The sequence below is a fragment of the Phymastichus coffea genome, unplaced genomic scaffold (genome assembly GCF_024137745.1).
Source record: "Phymastichus coffea isolate CEN01 unplaced genomic scaffold, Cenicafe_Pcof_1.1 PCOF00090, whole genome shotgun sequence".
Lineage (NCBI taxonomy): Eukaryota > Metazoa > Arthropoda > Insecta > Hymenoptera > Eulophidae > Phymastichus > Phymastichus coffea.
Genome location: NW_026706901.1, coordinates 939,330 through 962,645, shown reverse-complemented (window position 1 = coordinate 962,645; position 23,316 = coordinate 939,330). Strand labels below are relative to the sequence as shown.

The 23,316-nt window shown below is 28.9% G+C and overlaps 3 protein-coding genes across 3 annotated transcripts; 2 read left to right on the top strand and 1 right to left on the bottom strand.

Moving 5' to 3' along the window:
- Positions 1–1,254: 1,254 nt before the first annotated feature.
- Positions 1,255–3,761, bottom strand: LOC131669261 (serine protease persephone-like). Its single transcript, XM_058944019.1, has 5 exons — positions 3,698–3,761; positions 3,300–3,374; positions 2,352–2,593; positions 1,845–2,143; positions 1,255–1,540 (listed from the first exon to the last, which is right to left on the bottom strand). Exons 1-5 carry the CDS (start codon positions 3,759–3,761, stop codon positions 1,255–1,257), a joined length of 966 nt encoding a protein of 321 aa, XP_058800002.1.
- A 7,253-nt stretch (positions 3,762–11,014) lies between these two features.
- On the top strand, positions 11,015–17,287 carry LOC131669238 (DNA repair protein RAD50). The gene is made up of 17 exons (XM_058943975.1): positions 11,015–11,345; positions 11,469–11,618; positions 11,720–12,161; positions 12,227–12,381; positions 12,457–12,655; positions 12,738–12,961; positions 13,072–13,434; positions 13,505–13,625; positions 13,703–14,078; positions 14,439–14,644; positions 14,708–15,045; positions 15,108–15,527; positions 15,594–15,719; positions 15,794–16,069; positions 16,137–16,270; positions 16,343–16,474; positions 16,561–17,287. Exons 1-17 carry the CDS (start codon positions 11,115–11,117, stop codon positions 16,796–16,798), a joined length of 4,131 nt encoding a protein of 1,376 aa, XP_058799958.1. The 5' UTR covers positions 11,015–11,114; the 3' UTR covers positions 16,799–17,287.
- Positions 17,288–17,639: 352 nt separating this feature from the next.
- LOC131669233 (myb-like protein X) lies at positions 17,640–23,006 on the top strand. The gene is made up of 5 exons (XM_058943969.1): positions 17,640–17,885; positions 20,180–20,665; positions 20,774–21,026; positions 21,148–21,490; positions 21,985–23,006. Exons 2-5 carry the CDS (start codon positions 20,189–20,191, stop codon positions 22,010–22,012), a joined length of 1,101 nt encoding a protein of 366 aa, XP_058799952.1. The 5' UTR covers positions 17,640–17,885; positions 20,180–20,188; the 3' UTR covers positions 22,013–23,006.
- Positions 23,007–23,316: the final 310 nt, after the last annotated feature.

The window sequence follows — 23,316 nt, the reverse complement described above, 5'->3', positions numbered from 1 at the left end:
TCGATATCCACAGCGATATGCTCTAGAACTCTATCAAACATTATTATTTTGATGTAGTTTTACACCTGATCGCAATAATGCGAGGCAAAAGTATTTAATACGTAGTATTGATTAATGTAAAATACATCAAACATGTATGTGAAATCGCTAACTAGGCGAAGAATTTTAATTTTCGATGAGGCAAAAAAAGAGTAGTGAAATAGCTGTTGAACACCGCATACGGAAGTGCATCACAGGTACCAACACGCATTAGTCAGTACTTTCAGTAATGTAAACTGAAGAAAGGAAACATATCGAAATTTTATTAATCGGATGAAGTAATTCTTCACGTATACTCATGAGTACTTTAATGAATAATATAAATAGAAAACTATAAATTTGTATTACGGTTTCAAATCTCAATTCAAAGCTCATTACATTTTCTGAAAGAGAAAGCTTTTCTATATGAATATTACAGTTTTATGCATTTCTTTAAATATTCCACAGAGAAAAAAGTTATGGAAAATTTTGGTTTCAGTGCATGGAAATCGTCAAAAGTTTGGAAATATAGGTGTTATAAATAATGAAATTGGTTATTCCCTCATAAAAGACAATCTTCATATATATCTACCACACAAAAAATGTGAATGCTTGAGGATAACGTTACGCGTGTCCTACACGTAGGTTGAAATGGAAAAACATGAGGAATTTAGTGGTTGTGCACGTGTACTTGAATTCTAGTAAAAAAATGTTTGTTACGATATCATAAAATGTCTGTCAATCTGAGAGCTTACATTGAAATTTAAGAATATTCGCGCAATATTTAGTTGCAGCGGTGACCTGCTTCAGTCGGATTTTCGTGGTTTTAAAAGTTCAAATAAATACGTAAGATTGACAAATCACCTATCATTGAATATTAATGTTGGGCTAAAATTATCATTTTGAAGAACCTTTAAGCCGATTTATCTGTATTTACGAACTCTTCTCGGTTTGACGCCTGCATGAGAGTTTTTTTGGCCTGCTCGTCTAAAATATAAACAAGGGCAAATAGTAAGCATTGGGTCATAATATAAAGAACAAATTTAAACTTGTACTCGATTTATTTGATTACGTCAAAAAAAAAATGAATCCTATAATACATCGCGATTTTATAAATTCTTGGTTTTTTTTCAAGCATTTCTATTTTCAAAGTATGTAATGATATTACAAAACATTCACTTTACCGTCGGCAGACTTTGAATTGAGTGAACCGGTTTTGCCAGGTAGGATTGTTGTTTATTGAGCTGGCCACACAATTCGTTCTATCCAATCTAAGTAGTAGTAAACAGATGTATAAATGCCAGGCACAGAGCTGGCGCAACCTTGGCCAAAAGAAACGATACCGAGGAGTGAGCTAACCACGGTTGACTTTAAAAACAGTGGCCCACCACTGTCTCCCTGGCAAACATCAGATCGGTCCACGGGATTCTCGTCCAATATGCAAAGCAAACTGTCATCCACCCCGTTTGGTATTCTGTTTGACGCTCGGTATTGCTCTCCACAAGTTTGCGAATCAATCAATCTGAGAATAGTCGATAGAATTTTAGACTCATTATTTTCCTGAGAATAATTCAATTGTATGTATCAGTAATTATTTGAACTTCGGGAACAATATGCTAATTTTGTTTTGTTTATTTAGAGTTAAATATATAAATTTCATTCATCTTGTCTCGTATTGTAAAATACTGATACATTTGAAAATCCCTTCGTAAAGTTTGCAAAAATGCATTTTATCTGGTACATACATAGTTTAAAATTAGATTTAAAAAACTGGATTAATGAGTTGATGTACCTGTAGGACTAAAAAACTTATGAGCATTACTTACGACAGTTTTCGAGTTTTCTTGAGATTCAAAGATGGCGAATCATCGTTATAATTAGTTACACCCCATCCAGTTGCAATCATTTCCGAATTTAAATACGACTTAAAAGCTGGAATGCTATACGTTTGAAGACAAATCGGCATCGTTAGATTCGATAAAATGATGGGTCGCCTCATCGTTATAATTGCAATATCAAAATAATTCCTACTTATTCTGTATCTAGGATGAGTTATTATGTCATCAATCGAAATCCTTTGTACATCGCGACTATTGTCTTGTAGACTTATAGAACCAAGACGAATCTATCGAAAAAAGTGCAAAAATATTAATTATTATGATTATATTTTGAATTGTCAATATATTTTTGCAGTGTACAAAAGAGATGTCTTATAAAATGTCAACAGCATTATATTGTAGCTCGAAAATCTGTACAATAAAAATCTACAAGCCACTTGCGTTTGACATGTGCTACGACAGATCTTAACCAGCTGGTTAATTTCTGCAGCTTACCTCTATGAGTCGGTAATTATTAGTGTTCAAAATACAATGAGCTGCTGTTAAAACGTGCCGATCAGTAATTAAAGAACCTCCACACATGTAGCTAATGATTGAACGATCGTTTTCATCATTTTGGTATCCTAGTGACACCATGAAAGGAAACTCTCCCGACTTAGCGTTCTCGCCACCGATGATATGTTTGTTAATTTCATAGCCGCTATAACCTGCGACCATTGCTTGATACTGCTGACAAGCTATCATAAAAATACTAATTATCAATAACCAATATGAATATTAATGTTTAATCATTATTCAAATCAATTGATCTTACAAAAATCAATGACAATGAAAAGGTAGTTGGTACTCTCGAATTTTTCAACGAAACTATAACTCAAATTATTAATCTTTTACTATTTTATCATGCGTTTAAATTGAAAGTCGCCTCGCGTCGCGCGTGAAGCTTTACAGATAAAATTGAGGAAAGTTAGTATAAGGGTATTTATTTTACAATGGACGTGAGTCACGCTCTATTTGAAAAAGAATATGCGCATAAAAGCTGTGTCTTCAATTATTCCCGATAAAAACCTTTGAAAAGTATTATTTGCACTACGAGTTTAATAAGGAGAGTAAGCAGTAGGAAAAAGCTCAGAAAATTTCAAGTTTAATCTCATCAGGCACGCATTTTTATGAAATTAAACTATTCATTTTTGTGTAATTTAAAAATTTCTCGTCACAGCGTAGCAACGAATAATCAAGCTTGTAAAGAATATCTGCACATATATTATTTTAGTATGGACTACTGACCTCGCTCAGCAGGTCTCCAGGTAGCTTGTGGTACGCTCGGTTCTAACTGCTTATTCAAAGGGCAACAAACAATTTCTATATTACCCTCGAATGAGCATCGTCCTTTCGCTGTATCAAAACGTTTGCCTTGTCTAACATGATCTATTCGAAACTCACATTTGTATATTGCCATGCACACTCCGGGTCCACTATCAGTTTCCATTCTGCATGTTGCACCTTCTGAATAATCACCTACGTGCGACAAACATATTTTAGATATAATTTGCGTCTTACCATTTACAAACTGATGTCTTTCGATTTTCTATCTTTTGAATAATCATTATGGTGTTTTCTTGTAAAAGTAACCTCTACGCGGGCAATATACTCATATTTATGAATAGTTCACTACCAACCAATAGTTAAATGCAACGTATCAATATCAACTTATTCAATAAAGGAATCATGCTACGTCTCTTAGAGCATGTGCATCAAACAAGTTCGATATTATATTTTGTTAATAGGCTAGTATTATTTAGCGAGCTTCCCTCGTTCTTTCTTTTACGTTTTTCTGTTACATATTACATCATTTGAACTTTTTACATGGCAACTTGGATATTCTAATGGATACGAATAAGTCATGCTGTTTAAAAAATAGACTACATACATCAATATTCATTAATGAATAAAAATACAACCTTCGCTCATTTTTTCACAAAAATCCTTGAACTTTTACTCGTTTCAAGATAAATTATCCAAAAGATTAATTCAACCTACAATCGATAAAGCTATTATACTATTATAAACCGCTAAACTTTACATACTCAATAGTAGTGATTATCGCTCCAGTCGTATATTAGTATGCGAGTAATACGTTTAAAGTCGTGCTTTTCGTTATTTCTATGATAACACCCATGAATATTCTTCAAATTTAACGGGGTTAATATTCTAATAATTAGTTTCCGTTGTTCGCATACTTCTTCATTTACAATGTGGAAAAGATAAAAATGTATTTTCCTATAATTTATTCCATTCATTTTCTTTCTCTTCCTACCAAATTTTCATAGGACAATATTAATTTCAATATCACAGGTGGTTATAAAATTAACGATTTGTAATGATGATTTGAAAACATAACGTCTTATGTTTTCGAAACGATTTATTAACAGCATATTTCTTGCAGATTATTATCCATGTAAATTATTCATAAATTTAATTTACTACTGAAATATAAATCTCAAACTCTTAGATATATAATAAGAACATTTCAAAGTATACGAAAATTCAAAATTTCGCGGATGTCGGCGACTCGTTATTTTTTTAACATAGTTAAATATATTAAAAAAATTAAAATATAAAAAATAGGAGGGGGAGGATCACTGTAGATGAGAATGATTAATATAGTGCTTGCTATAAGCTTATTGTTTTATTGTTAATAGGATTAATTTTTTTTTTTTTTTTGATAATCATATGGATGAAATACAACTTTTCAGTTCAAACGCTAGGGTGAAAATTGACTTGCTCAACGAAACAAATATATTGACATTCTTGCTCCTATATAATTCGTAAGCTTCGTTTTCTTAAAAGACTAGTGTTGTCTATTTATTTCTCATTCATTTTAATGCATGAATAGATCGAAACTTTTATTGGCGAAATTGACAATTCAAATATTCAATATACATTAAATATTCCCATAATTTGAAATGAGATATAGCCGACAATATTATTTATTAGTAAATATATAAGCAATTACGTTGACAATTAATACTCATGATTTTAAAATGCTATGAATCAAGTTTTAATTTTTTATCATTTAATGTTCTGTATTGAGAAATCACTAAAAAGTTTCAAAAATACGATAAAAAATGTAATACAAGTTCTAAAAACGTTATAGTTTTACATAATTATATTGCGTATCTTTCACGATGTTAATAACAGGTAGATATTCATGATTGTAATCAGAGTGAATTTTTTTTTAAATTATTCTAATATTTTACGCAAATGAATAAGCCCAAACACTGTACAATATTTTATCGAGATAATTTATAAAGTAATTTTATTGCCTATTTGGTTTATTCCAAACTAAATTTTCGCATAGAGCAAAGTTCAAATAATAGATCTATCTATACAGGTATCAGTTGGCTTTTATTTCGAGGTTAAGCAGTCAAATGTATATGTACATTTTTCTCTCTGTAATCTTACATAAAAACAATCTAAAATCATATTTTTAATTGTTAATTATTAAATTAATCATATTAAATTTACGTCAACTGTACTGATACACTTGTCGAACTTTTAATCATCCACACGAGTATGCAGTAATCTTTTATGAGTGACACAACACATATACATACTATCCCATAACAGCCGATCACGTGACTATCTTTCAGCCAATCATAGCTCGAATAAAAACCGCATCACTTTTATCCGGTTGTTTTTTATCCTACCCTTTTTACCAATAAAAACTTTAAAATTCTTTTAAATTTCAAATTTTATCTCTCAAATTTGAATTGTGGCGCATCGGAGTCCTCAGGTACCCACTGCCATTAAAACGAAACGAAACGAAACGAAAAGGTTGTTTTTTAGAAGAGGACCACATTTTTCAACTTTTTAACATCAAATAAAATTATTTTGACTTTTTAATGAATTAGTTCCACGTTCTTTTATTCAGTGAGAAAAATTGTAAATCATGAAAAGCTTATTCGATATTGTTTTCTCTTTATTACATTGATTCTAGTCACATATTTCTATTAAACATGAATGGGCAGTACTTAAAAGTGAACTAATCATAGAGCAAAGATTACGTAGCTAATAATCAATCATTATAAATTGAACGTGTGCAATTAAGTAAAAATACCGTTGTTAGGCAAGATGACTGTTCCTCCTATAGATTGTTGCACTGGGCAACATACAATTACGTCACGATCAGCGAAACCACAACGATCGGAGCCAGTGGGAAATTGTTGGTTTCTCATTTTTTTGACCCACCATTCGCAATTGTTAGCCATAACGCAAACGCCTGCACGTTGATCACTCGTAGTACAAGGTCTGCTTTCTGTAATGATACTGTCTAAAGATTTTCATTTTAAATTTGCAGATTAAAATTTTATACCATTTTCCAGTGAAATTTTCATGGACATAATCTCAGAATATATTATTCTATTTTGCTATAACTTTGATACGCGTTATCCTCATATTTTAGCCAGAGTACATCGTAATAATTAATTATTTTATTTTTAATAAACCTTAATGTGAAGTTGAGTTGCTGCAATGATACAACTTCACATTTATCACGTTGTCAGTTCTATATATTCTAAGAAAAAATTGTGATGCCTATTACTAATATTACCAATCGCTTCTCAATTTATTGTAATTTTTTAAAAATCTAACTACATTTTATAAGTTGCTATAATATGCATAACATTGCTATACGTAACTTATTATTAGAGAAAGAAAGTTACAAAAATATTGTTTTTTTTATTTTGTCTGCTAATCTTCCATATGGCAATCTCAACTGCTATCAATGCATCGATATTTTATAATGAAAACAATACATTCTAAAATAATATAATGATTATATTGAATTATTATTTAACGAAATAATAAAATACCTCTCATTGAGCTAAACTGAATCGCAACTTTAAAAAATAGCAATATATGCTTAAAACTTTAAACATATGCATCTGCAAATCACTTCTTTATTAAAAATTATGAAATATATACTTACCTGAATGTTGCGCACGAATAATAAAATAGTTACTTAATAATATCATAAATAAGAATAGTACGTTCACTAAACTAATATTTGCCTTCCGTGTGTACATTTTTATAGAGATCAAGCTATATTCTGAAAATTTAGAATAATATTTAATCTGAAATTCAAATAATATATAAATATAAAATTTTAATTCGGATTAGATTTTTCTTAAACACAGATTCATTACAGATATTAAAACATCAAATTATAGACAAGTTAGTGAATATATCAATTTAGTTAACAAAATGAAATTATTTTGTTGAACGTTCTCAAATACAAAGTAATCAAGCATACTAGCTCTTGTAATTTACCATCCCAACTGATGTACTTGCGTTCGTTCCTAATTTAAACGCAAGTTTTATCGGGCATAAAAATTTGTCTCTATTACCTTTTATTGTCATTCAACAACATGTGTGTCGTGAACTTGCCTTTGATACGCATAACACACTTCCAGACAAGATAAGGATATATAATGCAAATCAGCACATAACATTTTTTCGATTATTATTTTGCAGCAAATACGTCAGATGTGATTCTAATATAATTGCTTTTTCGAAATGTATATTTATAATATATTAAGTTTTGAATTGATTAACGTTAAAACACAACGTTATAAAGTTAGAAAATTGAATGAATAAGCAAGAAAGTAGGAGGAAAAAAATGGCAAAAAATGTGGTCTTTTTATAATTGATATATATCAGAAAAATAAATATCTAAGATTTGTTCTATTAAGTTTTAAATCATTTGGAAGCATCGAAACCATTATAGATGTTATTGACTCTCGGGTAAGTTTGAAAATTATCACAGCTGAATGACTTGTGAATAAATCATTAGAAACCGAATTCAAAACTGATGGAACCGGGACTCAAGTATAAGTCTTGAACTCACGGCTAGGGAGGGCTCAGGGTAGCCGGACTTACAAGTCTAATGCCTTGATTGAATGCCACCGCGTGGCGCGCGCTAATACTAATCGGAGCTTTCGGAGCTCCTTGTTGGTTGCAATCTTGCCCCTCGTGGCCTTGTCATTCTTATATATGCTATTATATATTATTATACTTATACACCGAGTCGCCGTGTCTTTTCGCGATGCGAGCACTCGTCACACAGGTGATTATCCAATATTGTACGCACATTCGCGTATGCATGGATGAATTCGACAAATGTTTGTTTTTCGCACAAGTCAAATGTAATTAGTGATTAGCAATACTTTAGAACAGATTTTTACGTATTTGGAGTAATGTTGAAGTAAATCAAAGTTTTGTATTAGATATTTTTAATGCGGGTCTCTAAAAATTATCAATATAACTTTTCATTCGTATGAAACTTTTCAACTTGCAAGAAATATTGTTAACTACTAACTCATCCAACTGATAACAATTAATATTGTTAAAACGTCAACTTTAATTATAAAATTAAGACGAATTTCACGAGACGATCGGTGGAGTGTGAGGTGTATCACACATATAACGGAATCTACAAAAAAAGTCGTTTTCATTCGAGTCTCCATGACGTTTTCCTTTTTTAATTCAAAGTATACGTACGTAATGACGGAAAAATCCCTGTAAATATTAAAACAACTCACAGGAAATATTTTTTGCTGCAGTTTTACGTTATTGGATACCAAGTGAATCAAATCAAATCCAACTTCTTTAGCTCAAAGCTTGAGATGGCGTCTATTTACAAATGATTGAAAATCTATATAAATCGTAGCCTTCAATAGCTTTGATTTTAATGTTTTGGTTTATAAAAATAATGATTTTTAACAATGCAGTCGTTGATTTAAATAAATTAACGAAAAAAAGTAAAGAAAATATAATATTTGCAAAGTCCTTTTTAATAATCGATTTTTATGATGATCTTCAATTAATGTTATTTGACTTATAAACCATTATTTTGGGTCTATGAAAGAAATATTCTTGAATTATACATGTCTAAATCTATTAATGTAACTAGTACATTTGGATACTAGTGCGGGAACGTGATTTGAGCCTCGTATAGACGTTTGCGCCCGAGCGAAGCAAGGCTGAAATCACTTTCTCTTACATGTATCTAACTTTGTTTTCTATACGACCTGTGTGGGACGAGATTTCAAGCATGCTCGATTATTGGAGTGTACACTGAGTAATTTCACCCTCCCTTCACACGGATGCAAATTACTTCTTGCATCAGAATCGAAATTTACTATTTTTCAAAGATGATAAGTTCACAGACTCCCTATTAAAAAAATTTCCTCTATAATTGCCTCATATTTTGGATTATTAAAAAAATCTACTTTTGCAGCCTACATCTCAATCTTAATTGCTTAACCCTTAACTGCTATGTGGGGTAGATTTACCCCAGACAATTTTTAACAATAAATAAAATTTATTTATTTTTTTTCAACAATTTTTTTCAGTGTGTGTAACATTAAAAATTGTTAACCTAAAAAAAATTTTCATAGCAAAAAATCTAAAATTCTCTGATTTATTCGATGTTTTTCGGACTGGGGTAGATTTACCCCACCGAGCAGTTACGTGGCCAAAATGAGGTGTGCAAGTTGAGGGTTAAATACCTGTGAGTATATCTACATCTTTTCACTTTCTCCCTGTACGGAAGATCCTTTTTAAAGAAATTACAACAAAATATTTTCCTACAAACCCACGTTCCACAAACTTATACGTGGTTTTGCAGCACGAAAATATTTAAAAAAAACTACTTGTCACGTACTAAGTTATTATGCTAGATTCATTATTACCCGTATATATCAATATATCTAAGTATTTCCAAGTCTCCGTTAATTAAGTAAGATTTAAAACGAAAACCTTACACGAAAAGTAATCTGTTTTGCTTTTGCAATTTTTTATAAAACTATTGATTATCGATATGTATGATATGAAATTCAGTAATATTTAAGATGATTTTATTATTTAATGCCTATTTTGATAAAATAATAGATACTAATGTCGCTTCGTGCGCTCGTATCTTTCATTTGTACTAATATTTAGTTTCATGTGCTTGAATCAAATCGCAACTATTTATAGACGAAATTAAAAAATGTTAAATACACCACATACATCAAATAATTCTATGCTTTGAAATTCCATCAATATTAATTGATAAAAAAACTTAATTAAAATTATATTTGTAGATTTAAATGTAATTTCAAATTTAATAACGTAACAAATTTCTAGGTCTTTAGTTATAGGTAATGGAAAGTGTACTAAGTTTGTTTCTCATTTTTCGTTTTCTAACTAAATCGAACTACCAGTTGCGCCTGACAATTACATTTTCTTTTTTTTTTATCATATTTGTCTATGGTTCAAAAATTTTTGTATGATATCTTCATATCAATATAAATTTATTTTATTGAAAAGATATAGGAAGTCAGTTTGGGTTCATTCGAGAATTGCCTTCTTTTGCATAGAAATAAAAATACCTCAGTGTGTTCTATGGATTTTTGTTCAGGAGTTCTAAGAACTTCTGGTATATCTATAATATTAAAAAATAAAATTTTACTTTAAACCAGAATAACTGTTGAAATACTGTAATTTGAGGGTTACTAATAAAAGGCTTTGAGCAAATCATTTTATTAAAAAAAATTATCTAACAATTCCAATCCGTTCATAAGTTATCCAATAAAAATTGTTTTACTTTAAGAAACTGCAACACTGCAATAAAATATACAAAATTATAAAAGTATTAGAATATTACGAAAATTGTTATCAGATTACGAGACTTATTTTTTCAACAAATTATTGCGATTCAAAACAAAACTTATATAAAGAGTTATGGAACAGAAATACTTCAACACATATATCATGATTTATTATAAAGTTAGAAAATAATTTAAAATTTGTTATAAAATTTATGTGAAAAAAATAGTTATTCAAATTGTAATGGTATTTAAATATTAGTTTGTTACATTGAACCGTGAGAGTGCGCTACATCTTGATTTGTACCATATACAATATCTGTCTGCAATCTGCATCTCTAATCTATTAAGAGCGTTGTATAACGTGACTGTATAATGAAGTGAACAAATTTGAACTTGAACGCCGGTTGCCGGTCCGCGGTCGCGTGGTAGTGTCTATTAATATATCTATACATATGTACCTGCATATGTGTACACACCTCTGACACACTGTGTATTCGTTGAATGTGTCCAGAATTTTTTTTTTTAATTTCGTATTGTTGGAAAATTCACGAATACAAAATTTCGTGTTCATTATTTTAGATAATTGAAAGTGAAATTCAAAAAAATGTCAAGAATTAAGGACCTAGAAATTCGGGGCGTCAGAAATTTTGGAGATGAAAAAGCAAAAGCTAGAATCCGTTTTTCAAAGCCATTAACCCTAATTCTTGGTCCGAACGGCACTGGGAAAACAACAATTATTGAATCTCTTAAATATGTTACTTCTGGAGAGTATCCACCTGATTCTGAAAGAGGAAAATCTTTTGTTCATGAACCAAAGCTCACTTTAAACCATACAGTACGATAATTTATTAATTTTATTCACGGCAACATAATAGTTTATAAATATATTTAGTATTTAATCATTCAATCAATATTTTTAAGTTTACCAAAACTTATAATTTTGATTTATTAATTTCAGGTTCGAGGTCAGGTAAAAGCAAGAATAATTGATACAAAAGGTCAGGGACTTATAATAACTCGAACTATGCAAGTTAGTCGACAAAAAAATAATTCATTAAAGTTTCAAGCTCTAGACAACACAATAACTCGTTATGATGAAAACAAAAAGGTATAAAAAAATAATAAATGTTTGTCTGCATTTTATTATATACTTTTAATTCAGATTTTCTCATACATTTTCGTTTATTATTCTTTTTTGTTTTTCTATAGCCTATACAAATTAGCAGTCGATGTGCTGATGTCGATAGAGAAATGCTGATTGCTATGGGAGTATCAAAACCTATTCTCAATTATGTAATATTTTGCCATCAAGAGGAATCAAATTGGCCTCTAGAAGATGGAAAAAAGTTGAAAGATCGTTTTGATGAAATATTTGACACTTCAAAGTATAACAAAGCAATGGATTCTACCACCAAATTAATCAAAGATTTACAAGCAGAATTGAATACAATAAAAGCCTATGAAGAAGGTCTGAAAAACATGGTTGAAGAAGTAAACAATTTAGAAGACAAGCTTAATGACTGTGTAACAAGAGAAGGAAAAGCAAACATAAGAATGCAGAAAATAAATATATCTGTGAAACCTATTGATGAAAGGTCAGATGAAATTATAAAAGTTAAAGAAAACCATGATAAACTTATGGAACTAATAAGTAATTATAATATTTGATACACATAATTTGAAATTTAATTGCTTTAATTTATATGAATATTCTAGAATTGACTGAAAACGAATATAAAATGACACGTTCTAAGATACATACTCTGAAACAACATATTAAGCATATATTTAATGGATCAAAATCAGAATTAATTAGAAAAATAGAAACTCATGAAACAACTTACTCCCAAAAGTCTCAAAGTAAAAAACAGGTAACTGCATTTTCTAAAAAACGTATAATTTTTCTATAAAAGTGTTCTAAACAACAAATTAAATTAATTTTTCAGATTGAACTTGATTTGGAAGAAATACTAAGAGTAGAAAATAATTTAGCGTTAAAATTGGAAGAAGCTAAAATTCAAATAGGTGCTTTAATGCAGAAGAAGTATGCATTTGATGAAAAAATGATGAGCCGAAATGAATTGTTAATAAAAAGTTTAAAAATATGGAACTTATCAGATGTCAGTCAAATTTCCTCTGAGGAAGGTAAATATTCACTTTCATTCACTTATTAGTGTATTAAAGTTGAAATTATATAATTTTGAAATATGAATGTTAATAATGATAGAGGCTACAAATTTCATTGATGAGATTGATGTCAAATTGAAAGAATTAACTGTCTCTATGAAAAGAAAATTTGAAGAAAACGAACAAGAGGAAAAATATGTTCAAAGAGAAGTTGATAAACTTAGAATTGAAAAAACTGAAATTGAGTCAGAAATGTCTCTAAAAGAAAAAGAAAGACAAGATATTAGCTTGGAAATAACTGAGTTGAAAAATAAAATAAATAAGGTGCAGAGTTTATTCATTCATTCCTTATATTCTGCTATATGATCTGTTATATAGTTCTATATTCTTAAAACCTGTTATTAAGTTTAAATGCGCCTATTATTTATGTATAGACAGGAGAAGCAGAGAAAAAATTGAATTTCATTGAAAGTGATTTGCAGAAAGCAACAAAAACCTATAATGATCTTCTACAAAATTTTAATGAGGATTCCATAAAAAGAAAGTTACAGATAGAAATATCAATCAGAAAAGAGTTGAATTTGAAAGTAAGTAACATTGATTGTGAAATAAAATCACTACATCAACAAAGTTCTCAACAAGCAGAATTGGAGTTGCATCAAGCTGACACAAAAAAGAAAGAAGAACAAATACAATATTTAAAAAACAAGAATAAAAATGATCTAGAATCATTGTTTGGAAAGAGTATCCCAGAAACAGGATTGAAAAATAATTTAGAAAAATTACATCGTGATTTAGTATGTATGTTAAATTACTATAACCAAATTACAAACGTATTTTTTTTTAATTAATATTTCTGACTTTCAGACGATCGAAAGAACTCAAATACTAAAAAATATTGAATGCGAACAAAAAAAAGTGACAGAAGTCGAAACTACTCTTAAATATAATCAAATAGAAATGAAAAAACTGACCTTTGAACTTGAAGGTATGTATAAATAAGAATTTTGCACAATAGTTCAGGCAAGGAATTGTACAGAATAACATATTTCATCTGTCTATTAGATTATAGAAAAAAAGTAGATCTTAAATGTGAAGGAAGTGATTACAATGAAGTATTAAAACTTCAGGAGAAAAAAGTTAAATGTCTACAGGATGAAAGAGGAATCTATGCCAATCAATCGGTTATGTATAAGAAGTACATAAATCAATTAAAATCAAAGTCTTGTTGTCCTCTATGTGAGCGGGGTTTTCAAAATTCTTCTGATGAGAAACAGTTAGAAAAAAAATTGATTTTAGAAATCGAAAAAAGCCCTCAGAATTTAGAAAAATGCGAGAAAGAGTTGAAAATGGAACAAGTTCGATATGATGAACTGCTGCAATTGAAGCCAACTATTGAGCAAATAAAGGAAATTGAAGAAGTTAAATTACCTAAATTGAGGTAATTGTTTTATATGTTATTTTTAATATTTTCGATAATTTAGAAAAACTAAAATTACATTTGGAACAATAATTTTTATATTAGGTATAATTAAGTTGTTCAATTTGTAAATGAAAATTTATTTTTCGATACTCCGTGCGCAAAGTATGTCTTTCCCGCACACTCGGTAGAAAACGTGCGTTGAAAATCACACTTTCCACACTTCCTATCAAAAAATACGGTACGGCACATGTTCGGGAAAAAGTTTCTCGTCTTGTGTACCTTTCCACCCTCGCTTCGCTCAGGTGTAAACGCCACACAAGACAAGAATTTACTTTCCCGCACTTGTATCGTAATGTACTATTTCTATTACGTTTTTAGAAAAATAGAAGAACAGAAGAAATTAGACCTAGAGACGTCGCAAGAAAAACTGGAAGATTTGAAAATGTTATTAATTGAGCCAGACGAAAAGTTGAGTACTTATAAAAACATTTTTGAGGAAATAATCTTATTGGATAATTATGTCAATGAAAAACAAAGTATCAACAGACTCATTGAATCAAAAAAATCTGAAATGTCAAAAGCAGGTACGTTTTGCAGTTTATTTTAATCAAGTTAATTCAAAAAATCAACCTATTTTGGTTGCCCAGGTAAAATTGGTGATCGCTCCATGCAAGAAGCTCAGAATGAACGCGACAATATTAAAAAAAAGGTGACTTCAATTGAAGCTAACATTGATAGTATTCAACTTTCTCTTCAAGAATGTCAAGAAAAAGTACAGAAAGCAAGAGAACATAAAAATAAACTAAATGAAGAAGTACTAAAAATACGTCAAAGTATGCAAGAATTGAAACAGTTGCAAGATAAACGAAGAAGTTTAATTGAAAAAGACAATAATCTTGAAGAATCAATAAAGTCACTGCGTCAAAAACTAGTGATTGCCGATAATGCCCTTTCAGAAAAAGTCACGGAATTAAATGAACTCAAGGTATTTTAGGATTGAATAAAGCTTTTCAAAAAATTATATTGATTTTTTTTTTATTGTTTCAGCGAAATAATCGTGAAGAGTGTGATAAGGATAGTGAATTCAAATCAAAACGTTCCACTGAAATGCATGAGTTGAAAACAATACAACACGAAGTAAATAAGTATATAAATATGAAAATTGATAAAAATTTGGGAAAAATCCAATCTGAATCGGACCAAATAAAAAAAGATTGTGATATCAAAAAAATGGAAAGGTTAGATCTTGAAGAGAAAATTCGTTCACTTGAAGAACAATGTAAGTCGCAGGAAAGACAAAAACAAGAGATGGAAGATAATTTAGAGCTTATGAAGTTGGAGGAAGAAGTAGAAAAACTAGAAGAGAAAATGTCTAAAGATAAAACAATATTACAGAATTTAAACTATAGTGAGCTCAAAGAAGAGTACATAAAACTGCAAAAAGAGAGAGAACAATATGAAGAAGAAGTATAGATTTATAAACATAAATGCCGAGTAAATTTTGTTTCGTACAAATTTTTGTTTTATTTTCAGAAAAATTCTATCAAAGGAGCCCTTGGAGAAATGCGAAATTCAATTTCAAAACTGAGAAAAGACTTGAATCAAGAAAAATACAGGATGGCTCGACATAACTTTAAAGAAAAACAGTGTGAATTAATGGTAATTATTATAAAAGTAATCAAATTTTCAAACTGTCAATAGAACGTTGTTCATCAAATGTTTTCTTTTGAAAGGTTCAAGAGCAAGCTATTGCAAATTTGAAGACGTATGTTACCGTTTTGGATAAAGCTATGATTCAATTTCATGAAGAACGAATGAATACTGTTAATCACTTATTGCATCAGTTGTGGACTTTAGTATACAGTGGAAATGATACATCTTCTATTCAAATTCGTGTACAAACGACAGAGGGCATTGGCGATAAAAAAAGGTCTTATAATTATAAATTGGTTCAAGTTAAACGTTCTACTGAAATGGACATGAAGGGAAAATGCAGTGCGGGGCAAAAAGTAATAGAATGTACCTTCTTTTATAACTCATGATTATTTTTATATTAAAAGTCATCTTTTTACACAGGTTTTAGCATCTATAATTATTCGCATGGCTTTAGCTGATACTTTTTGCAGTGATTGTTCTGTACTAGCGTTGGATGAACCAACCACAAATCTCGATGAAGAAAATGCTCAAAATTTAGCATGTATGTTGTCAAAGTGAGTAAAAATAAATTTCAAGTATTTATAAATGAAAAAGCAAGGTTTAGCATGTAATAAAAAATCTTTCAGAGTAATACAACTCCGAGCTCAACACAACAAGAGTTTTCAGCTGATTGTTATTAGTCACGATGAAAGATTTATTTCACAATTATCAAATCTTAATGGCAAGCAATGGTGTCAGGAACTCTATAGAAATATTGAGTATGTATATTTTTCAATACGAAAAATTGTTAATTGTTGTGTTACTTTTATATGGATATCTTTTAAAACTTTATTTTTCATTTTAGGGGCTATAGTTTAGTCAAATTACGAGATGTCTCAGACTTTAGCAAAAATGGCTCACAAAATATAACCGATGGAAAATTTGAACTAGAATCTGATGATGATGAAGATGATGATGATGATGATGGTGATAGAACTGAATACGCTGGTAGGCAAAGTAAGGTTTCCCTGAAAAATTCGAGAAAAAGACAAGTTAGTCCAGATGATTCATCGCCACGTCGCGTGACAAAAAGAAGAACATAAAAGGTATTAGAAAGGTGTCATAATCTGTTTTAATTCCTAACATTTAATAAATATTCAACTACTTTTTATTTCAAAAATTATTTCGGCTATGAAAATATTCTTAGCATATTTTTACTAATTTTTATTATATAAATATTTGATAAACTGTATGATACTGCATTCCGTTACCACTGCTTATAAGCTATTATGTTAGATGTGTATTGAATTTGTTATATTGTTAAGACTTCGTATGCTAATGAAGGGGCTTTCTACATAAGTTGGAAGTATCAGTGCTCAGGTGTACAGCGATGAGAAAAGAAAATTAAATTATTTATAATCGTACTAATAACGATAATATATCAAATAAAATTTATGGTTATAATTTTTGTTATCCTGCGCAATCACTGAGCACCTAGATATTAAACAAATAAACCTTGATCTATTCGGTATGCATCTGATGTCTTATGTTGTAGAAATCCCTTAAAGGTCTAAGTAAATTTAAGATCTATGTAATTTATGTAGAAATATCATATTAATGTACTTGTAATGTGAATTGTAATATCATTTTTATTTATATTTATGAAAATAGATAACCATTTTTACTATTATTCATTTGATTTTCTATAAATCATGATGTCCCTTGATTTAGAAAAAAATCTTATTAAAATACTAATTTTAGAAAAACATATTTTTTGAAACATCATATTAATAAATATTAAGGTGAATATCTTATTTGGCTTAAAAATTCCAATAAAAAAACATAAATTGAATTTGAAAATCGCGGCCATGAGTGCCGAATATGATGATAATTCAAGAAGCCACCACCCGGCCGGCACAGCGTTACTATACAATTCATCTTGAGACCTTGCGGCTTAATAAAATTTTCTTCGAATTTGTCTTGCCGGTGAATCTCCTACTAAATAACCGAAACAAAAGCTGCGTGGTCACAGAGATTATCTAATTACATAGAAAACTCAAACTATTTTCAAGCACATTCCGGCAGTATACGTGTAGAAAATAACGGCAACATAATAGACATTTTTAGTCATCTTTAGCCGAGTAGCAATCTCCATTGTCCTTGAGTGAATTATAAACGTTATTTTCAAAGGTAAATATTTTTCTTGATTTCTTTTATTATGGTGCACGATTAACATTTTTACAAACATATATGTGTTTGATAAAAAATCTTGATGCATGATTTTCATGGATAAATTAATTGTATGCTAGAATGAATATTAGACGTAATAAATATTTTGTAAACTTAATGCATAATTTATAATTAGCAAAGAAAAAAACGAAAAATCCAAAATGGCAGTGCGCTTATAGTTGATAACTTAAAATTGGTTTATTGAAAACAGTTTTGACTTGAGTGCGGTTATACACGGTAATGTAGTAAATATGCGGTCTAATAAGATGTAGATAAAAGAATGGGGAAATAAATTATATATCGAGTAATATTGCCAGAGAATAAAATATCTTTAGAATAACATTAAGAATTATTATCAACTTTGTAATGCAGGATTTTACTTATAACTTTGTGTAAACTATATATTTTCATTTCATCAATCTTAAATGCTGTGTTCTGACCTTGAGGTCCTTAAGTTATCTGTAAATAATATATTAACACGTTTGCTTTGCTTTTCAAAGAAATTTTTGTCCAGTACTTAAATAATATTGATTTTGTGAATATTTTATATTTTAAAATATTCTTAAAATTTCTTAAAGGTTCTTAAAATAAAAAATAAATAAGAATATATGAGTTTAGTTTTGTTATTGTAATTATAAAATTATTAATTACGGTTGCAAAAAAAAGTAGTTACTAAATGGTATTTAAGAAAAATTAAATATTTAGTTATTTACCATATCTATTTAGAAATTACATTTTATTTATTTATTTGTTTATTTATTCATTTATTTACCAGAGCATATACAAATTACAGTGTTGTAATAAATATATGTAAATATACATTAGATTTATAAAACAATCCAGCAGAACTAAATTCCTCTTTACTGGTCTGGTTATACTGAAACTATACTTAAATCTAAAATATTGTTCTACCTACTTATACTCCAGTAGTATAGTATATACTAGACCAAGCAAGCAGATATGTGTTGTCCTTTAATGTTGTTTTATATTCTTCTTCACCAGTATCTGATTAGCATCTCTCTCGTTGTAAAATATCCTATATCAGGCATGTAAGTTGAATAGCACAAGTAACTGTATAATGAGGAAACATTGATCTATATTATATAGTTGTATCACAATTACAAGATGCTGTAAAAACTATGTCATTAATTATACTAGATATTTGTTACTTGATTGTAATTTTAATGAATACATTGAGTTCATAAACCTTTATATTCCTTTTCTACCTCTTTCAAAGTAGATTATTGCTTTATTATTACCTAGGTAGGTGATGTCATCATATGTTATCCTGTAATAGTTAGGTTGCTGTATTGGTTTCCCTGAGACAATTCTTGCTTTTGTAGCTTTTGCTTTATTGCTGTTTATTTCAACAAGCTTTTCGATTATTGTTTCAATTGGTTTGTATTTTACATTGTTTCTGGTACTAGGTTTATTAAGTTCTTGTGTTGATGCTTTAATGAAATTTATCTTTAAAACACTAATTAACGGGTCTTTTAAAGTTATCTCTGTCTATATTTTATTTTATTCTTTCTGTTTGATTATTTAATTTAGTAAATTCATTTGCTATTTTAAATATCATATTGAATTCTTCAGTTAATCTTTTTTTCATTTTTGTAAAATTGTATACTTTTACTCTTCTATGTGATCTTTTATAGTAAAGTTCCACATTCCATGTACACATAAGTAGGTTTTTACATCTAGTGTTAAACTATCTGGAAACATAGCCTCTTCATGGATTTCCTATGTAGGATCTGTATTCCTATTATACTTCATTTTGCTTAACAACAACTTCAATTAATAAGTATTTTCTCTTATCTATTTTTTGATCGTTGTATTTCCGTTTTTTATTTTATTATTGTTTTAAGCTCATTTGGTAATTTGTTAAAGTACATTGTTGCTGCTATGTAACTAATTTTAATGTTAATTTGTAATTCTCTTATTAATAATTGTAGACAATTATATCTTGTTCTTTTAGTTTTACTAATGTATTTTTGAGATAGTTCTTCATAATGGGTATATTATAAATTCACGCGTAAACAATGGGTCAATATTCAATGGATTTTTATCTCCATTAAATTAAATTTTTTTTTAATTAATTTGAGTAGTCTAGTCTGTAGATTTTGTAATGCTTTTGTTACTATATTATTTGTTTTTTTATTGTTTTAGTCCTGAATTTGTTTAGATAATGAAAAATTGTATAAGTATTAATATATTTTATTTATTTATTTATTTTATTAATGTATATATTATTCTAGAAATTTAATATGCCTCGAGCTTACAAAACTAAATGTAAAAGGCCAGGTGGCAACAGTGACAGTGAAGGAGAAGTTAATAACTCTGCCCACATTGAAAATAACGGAAATGAAACTACGAATGAAGTTGATACTTCAAGCTTCTCAGGGAAAAAGCGTAGCATTCGTAGTCAAGCAAAAATAAACTATGAAAATCAAAGTGACCATGAAGAGGAGGCACCAGATAATGAACCTTTTGCAAGTAAACGTAGTAAAAAAACATCAAGTGAAATCCCAGAAAATGGTAAAGGGGAAACAGATGAAGAAACTGAGAAATCTATAAGTAAAAAAAAGAAAGCTAAACAAAACAAAAATAGTGAAAATGGTGAGGAGATCTTACAAGAGATGGAACAAAATGGAAAATCTTCAAGTAAAGGAAAGAAAAAAGGTAAAACTTCTCATAAAAAAGAAGAAAAACACGATGAAGAAGCAGAAGAAGAAGAATATGAAGTAAGACATTTTTTATATTAATTATATATATAAAATAGACATGTAATTTTATTTAAAAATAGATAGTGGCTTACAAATTATTGTCTTTATTATTTAAAATTTTTTTAGGTTGAGAAAATAGTTGATCAACGCACTATCAAAGGTCGTCGTCAATTTTTAGTAAGATGGAAAGGGTATTCTGAAGAATCTGATACATGGGAAAATGAGAAAGACTTAAACTGTGACAGGTTAATAGAAGAATTTTTAACTGAACAAGAGGAGAATGAACCTATTAATGAAGAAAAGAAAGACAAGAATGAGAAAACAACAAAAATTAAAAAGCAAAACAAAAACTTCAAGAACCAAAAGAAAAATAAGAAATGTAATGATATATTATTTTAGTTAATAATCAAGAATTCTATTGATATTTTAATTGGTTTTATTAAGGATAAACGTCATGAAGGAGTTTATTTGGTTAAAAAGATAACTATTTTATTTTGTAGCTGAATCAAAAGAGGATAAAAATAATGATAATGACCAAGATGCCGAAAATTCGACCGGTTCTATAGAATATGAAGTTGCAAGAATTATCGAAGTTTATTTCAAAAAAGATAAATCACGTGAGTTTCTTATTAGATGGAAAGGATTTTCAGCAAAAGAAGATACTTGGGAACCAGAAGAGCATTTGAATTGCCCCGAACTTATTAATAAATTTATGGAAAAATTAAAAAAACAAAAAGAAAGTGATGCTCGAGAGTTAAGAATCAATCCGTCGCATACAAAACGTTACACATTAACTATGCACTCTGATAAAAGACAATCTCGACGTAATGCTGCAAAGCAAAGGTAATAAACTGTACTAGATTAACTGATACTTTATAATAATTATAATAATAAATTAGATCATCAAATAAAAGAAAATCAAGTATGTATCAACACAAGCATTGATAAAATATTTCTTTTTTATGGCGTATTATTTTTATAATTTAAAGCACTTTAATCAGAGATTCAGTTATATAATTTTCGACACTCCGTGCGGAAAGTACGTTTTTCCCGCACGCTCGGCAAAAAACGTGCGTTGAAAATCACACTTTCCACACCTCGTATCAAAAAATACGGTACGGCACATGTTCGGGAAAGAATTTCTCGTCTTGTGTACCATTCCACCCTCGCTTTGCTCGGGCGTAAACGCTACACGAGACTAAAATCTACTTTCCCGCACTTGTATCGTAATGTACTATTATTTTGAAAATGTAATTTCTATACAAAAAATGTCTGTCTATTTAATTGGTATTAGATATTAATATTTCTGAATAATTTTTAAAATCTCTTTATTTTAGGGTAACCTACTATGAATGCGACGCTTAAAAATATCAACACCACTAAAACCCTACAAGTTTAGGGAAAATACATGAGACAGAGTGGAAATCACACTTAAAATTCATTTTCATAATGTTTTGACTATGAAATAATTTGTCATTTTATTTTAATTATTTTATCAAGAATTATATCATGAATTTGTTTTTATCATAACATTTCTTAAGGAATTTTCTAAAACATGCCTTAGTCAAAAAGATCACATAAAAATATATACAGCTAATATTCTAAATTATAAGTTAAAACTTTTAATTAGAAAGTTCTCGGGAATCAGTATAGATATATAGAATATTTTTATCTAAATGCGAAACTGACTTGATGTAAATAAATAAAAACACATTGTGCAGATATTTGCAAAATTTGATACTTATATCAGAATAATAAATTATAATGTTATATTATCGCAATTCATGAAAAAATGACACAATTTTATTAAATTTAAAGCTTATAGATGTACATCTATACAATGTTTTGATATTGTAATTCTAAAACATCTATAAATCGGAAGGTACAAAAAAACAATAAATACATAAATGAATACATTTCTTTAATTATTTAAGCTTCCATATGTGTATGTATTGTGCATACACAAATCTAATGCGCAGATTGACGTTACATTTAAATAAAATAAATTGTTCCAATTATTCGAATTTCAATGTTTTTTATTTTACGGGGTTATTAGATTATTGATTCTCATATCAGCATTAAAAATTATAATATATTGTCGCAATTCATGAAAAAAGAACTAAATTTTATTAAGTTTAAAGTTTGTAGATGTACATCTATACAATGTTTTAATGTATTGTGATCCTAAAACATTTACAGATTAGAAGGCACAAAGTGAATACATTTCTAAAATTATTTTAAGCTTGTATATGTGTATGCTATTATGCATACACAAACCTACTGCGCAAATTGGTGTTAAATTTAAATAAAATAGATTGTTCCAATTGTTCGAATTTCAATAATGTTTCTCATTATATAATTATATTTTCCATCTTCGTTCAGGTGCATACATCCGTACTAAGTTGAAATTATTTTCTTATTAGTTTACTAGTTTAGAAATGTACTATTGTAAAAGTACTATTACCTATTATTTTTAATGTATTAATCGCTTTAGAACTGAATGAACTTTATCTTATCAAACTTTTACAGTTTTCTAAAGAAACGTTCTATGTAAATGTCAATTAGAAAATGACAAAATATCGTCCTTCATGTACTTCTCCATAAGGCAATTGTTTGATTTTAATTAGTAAAATAACGTAAAACGCTTCTTTGGAAATCGCTAAACCTAT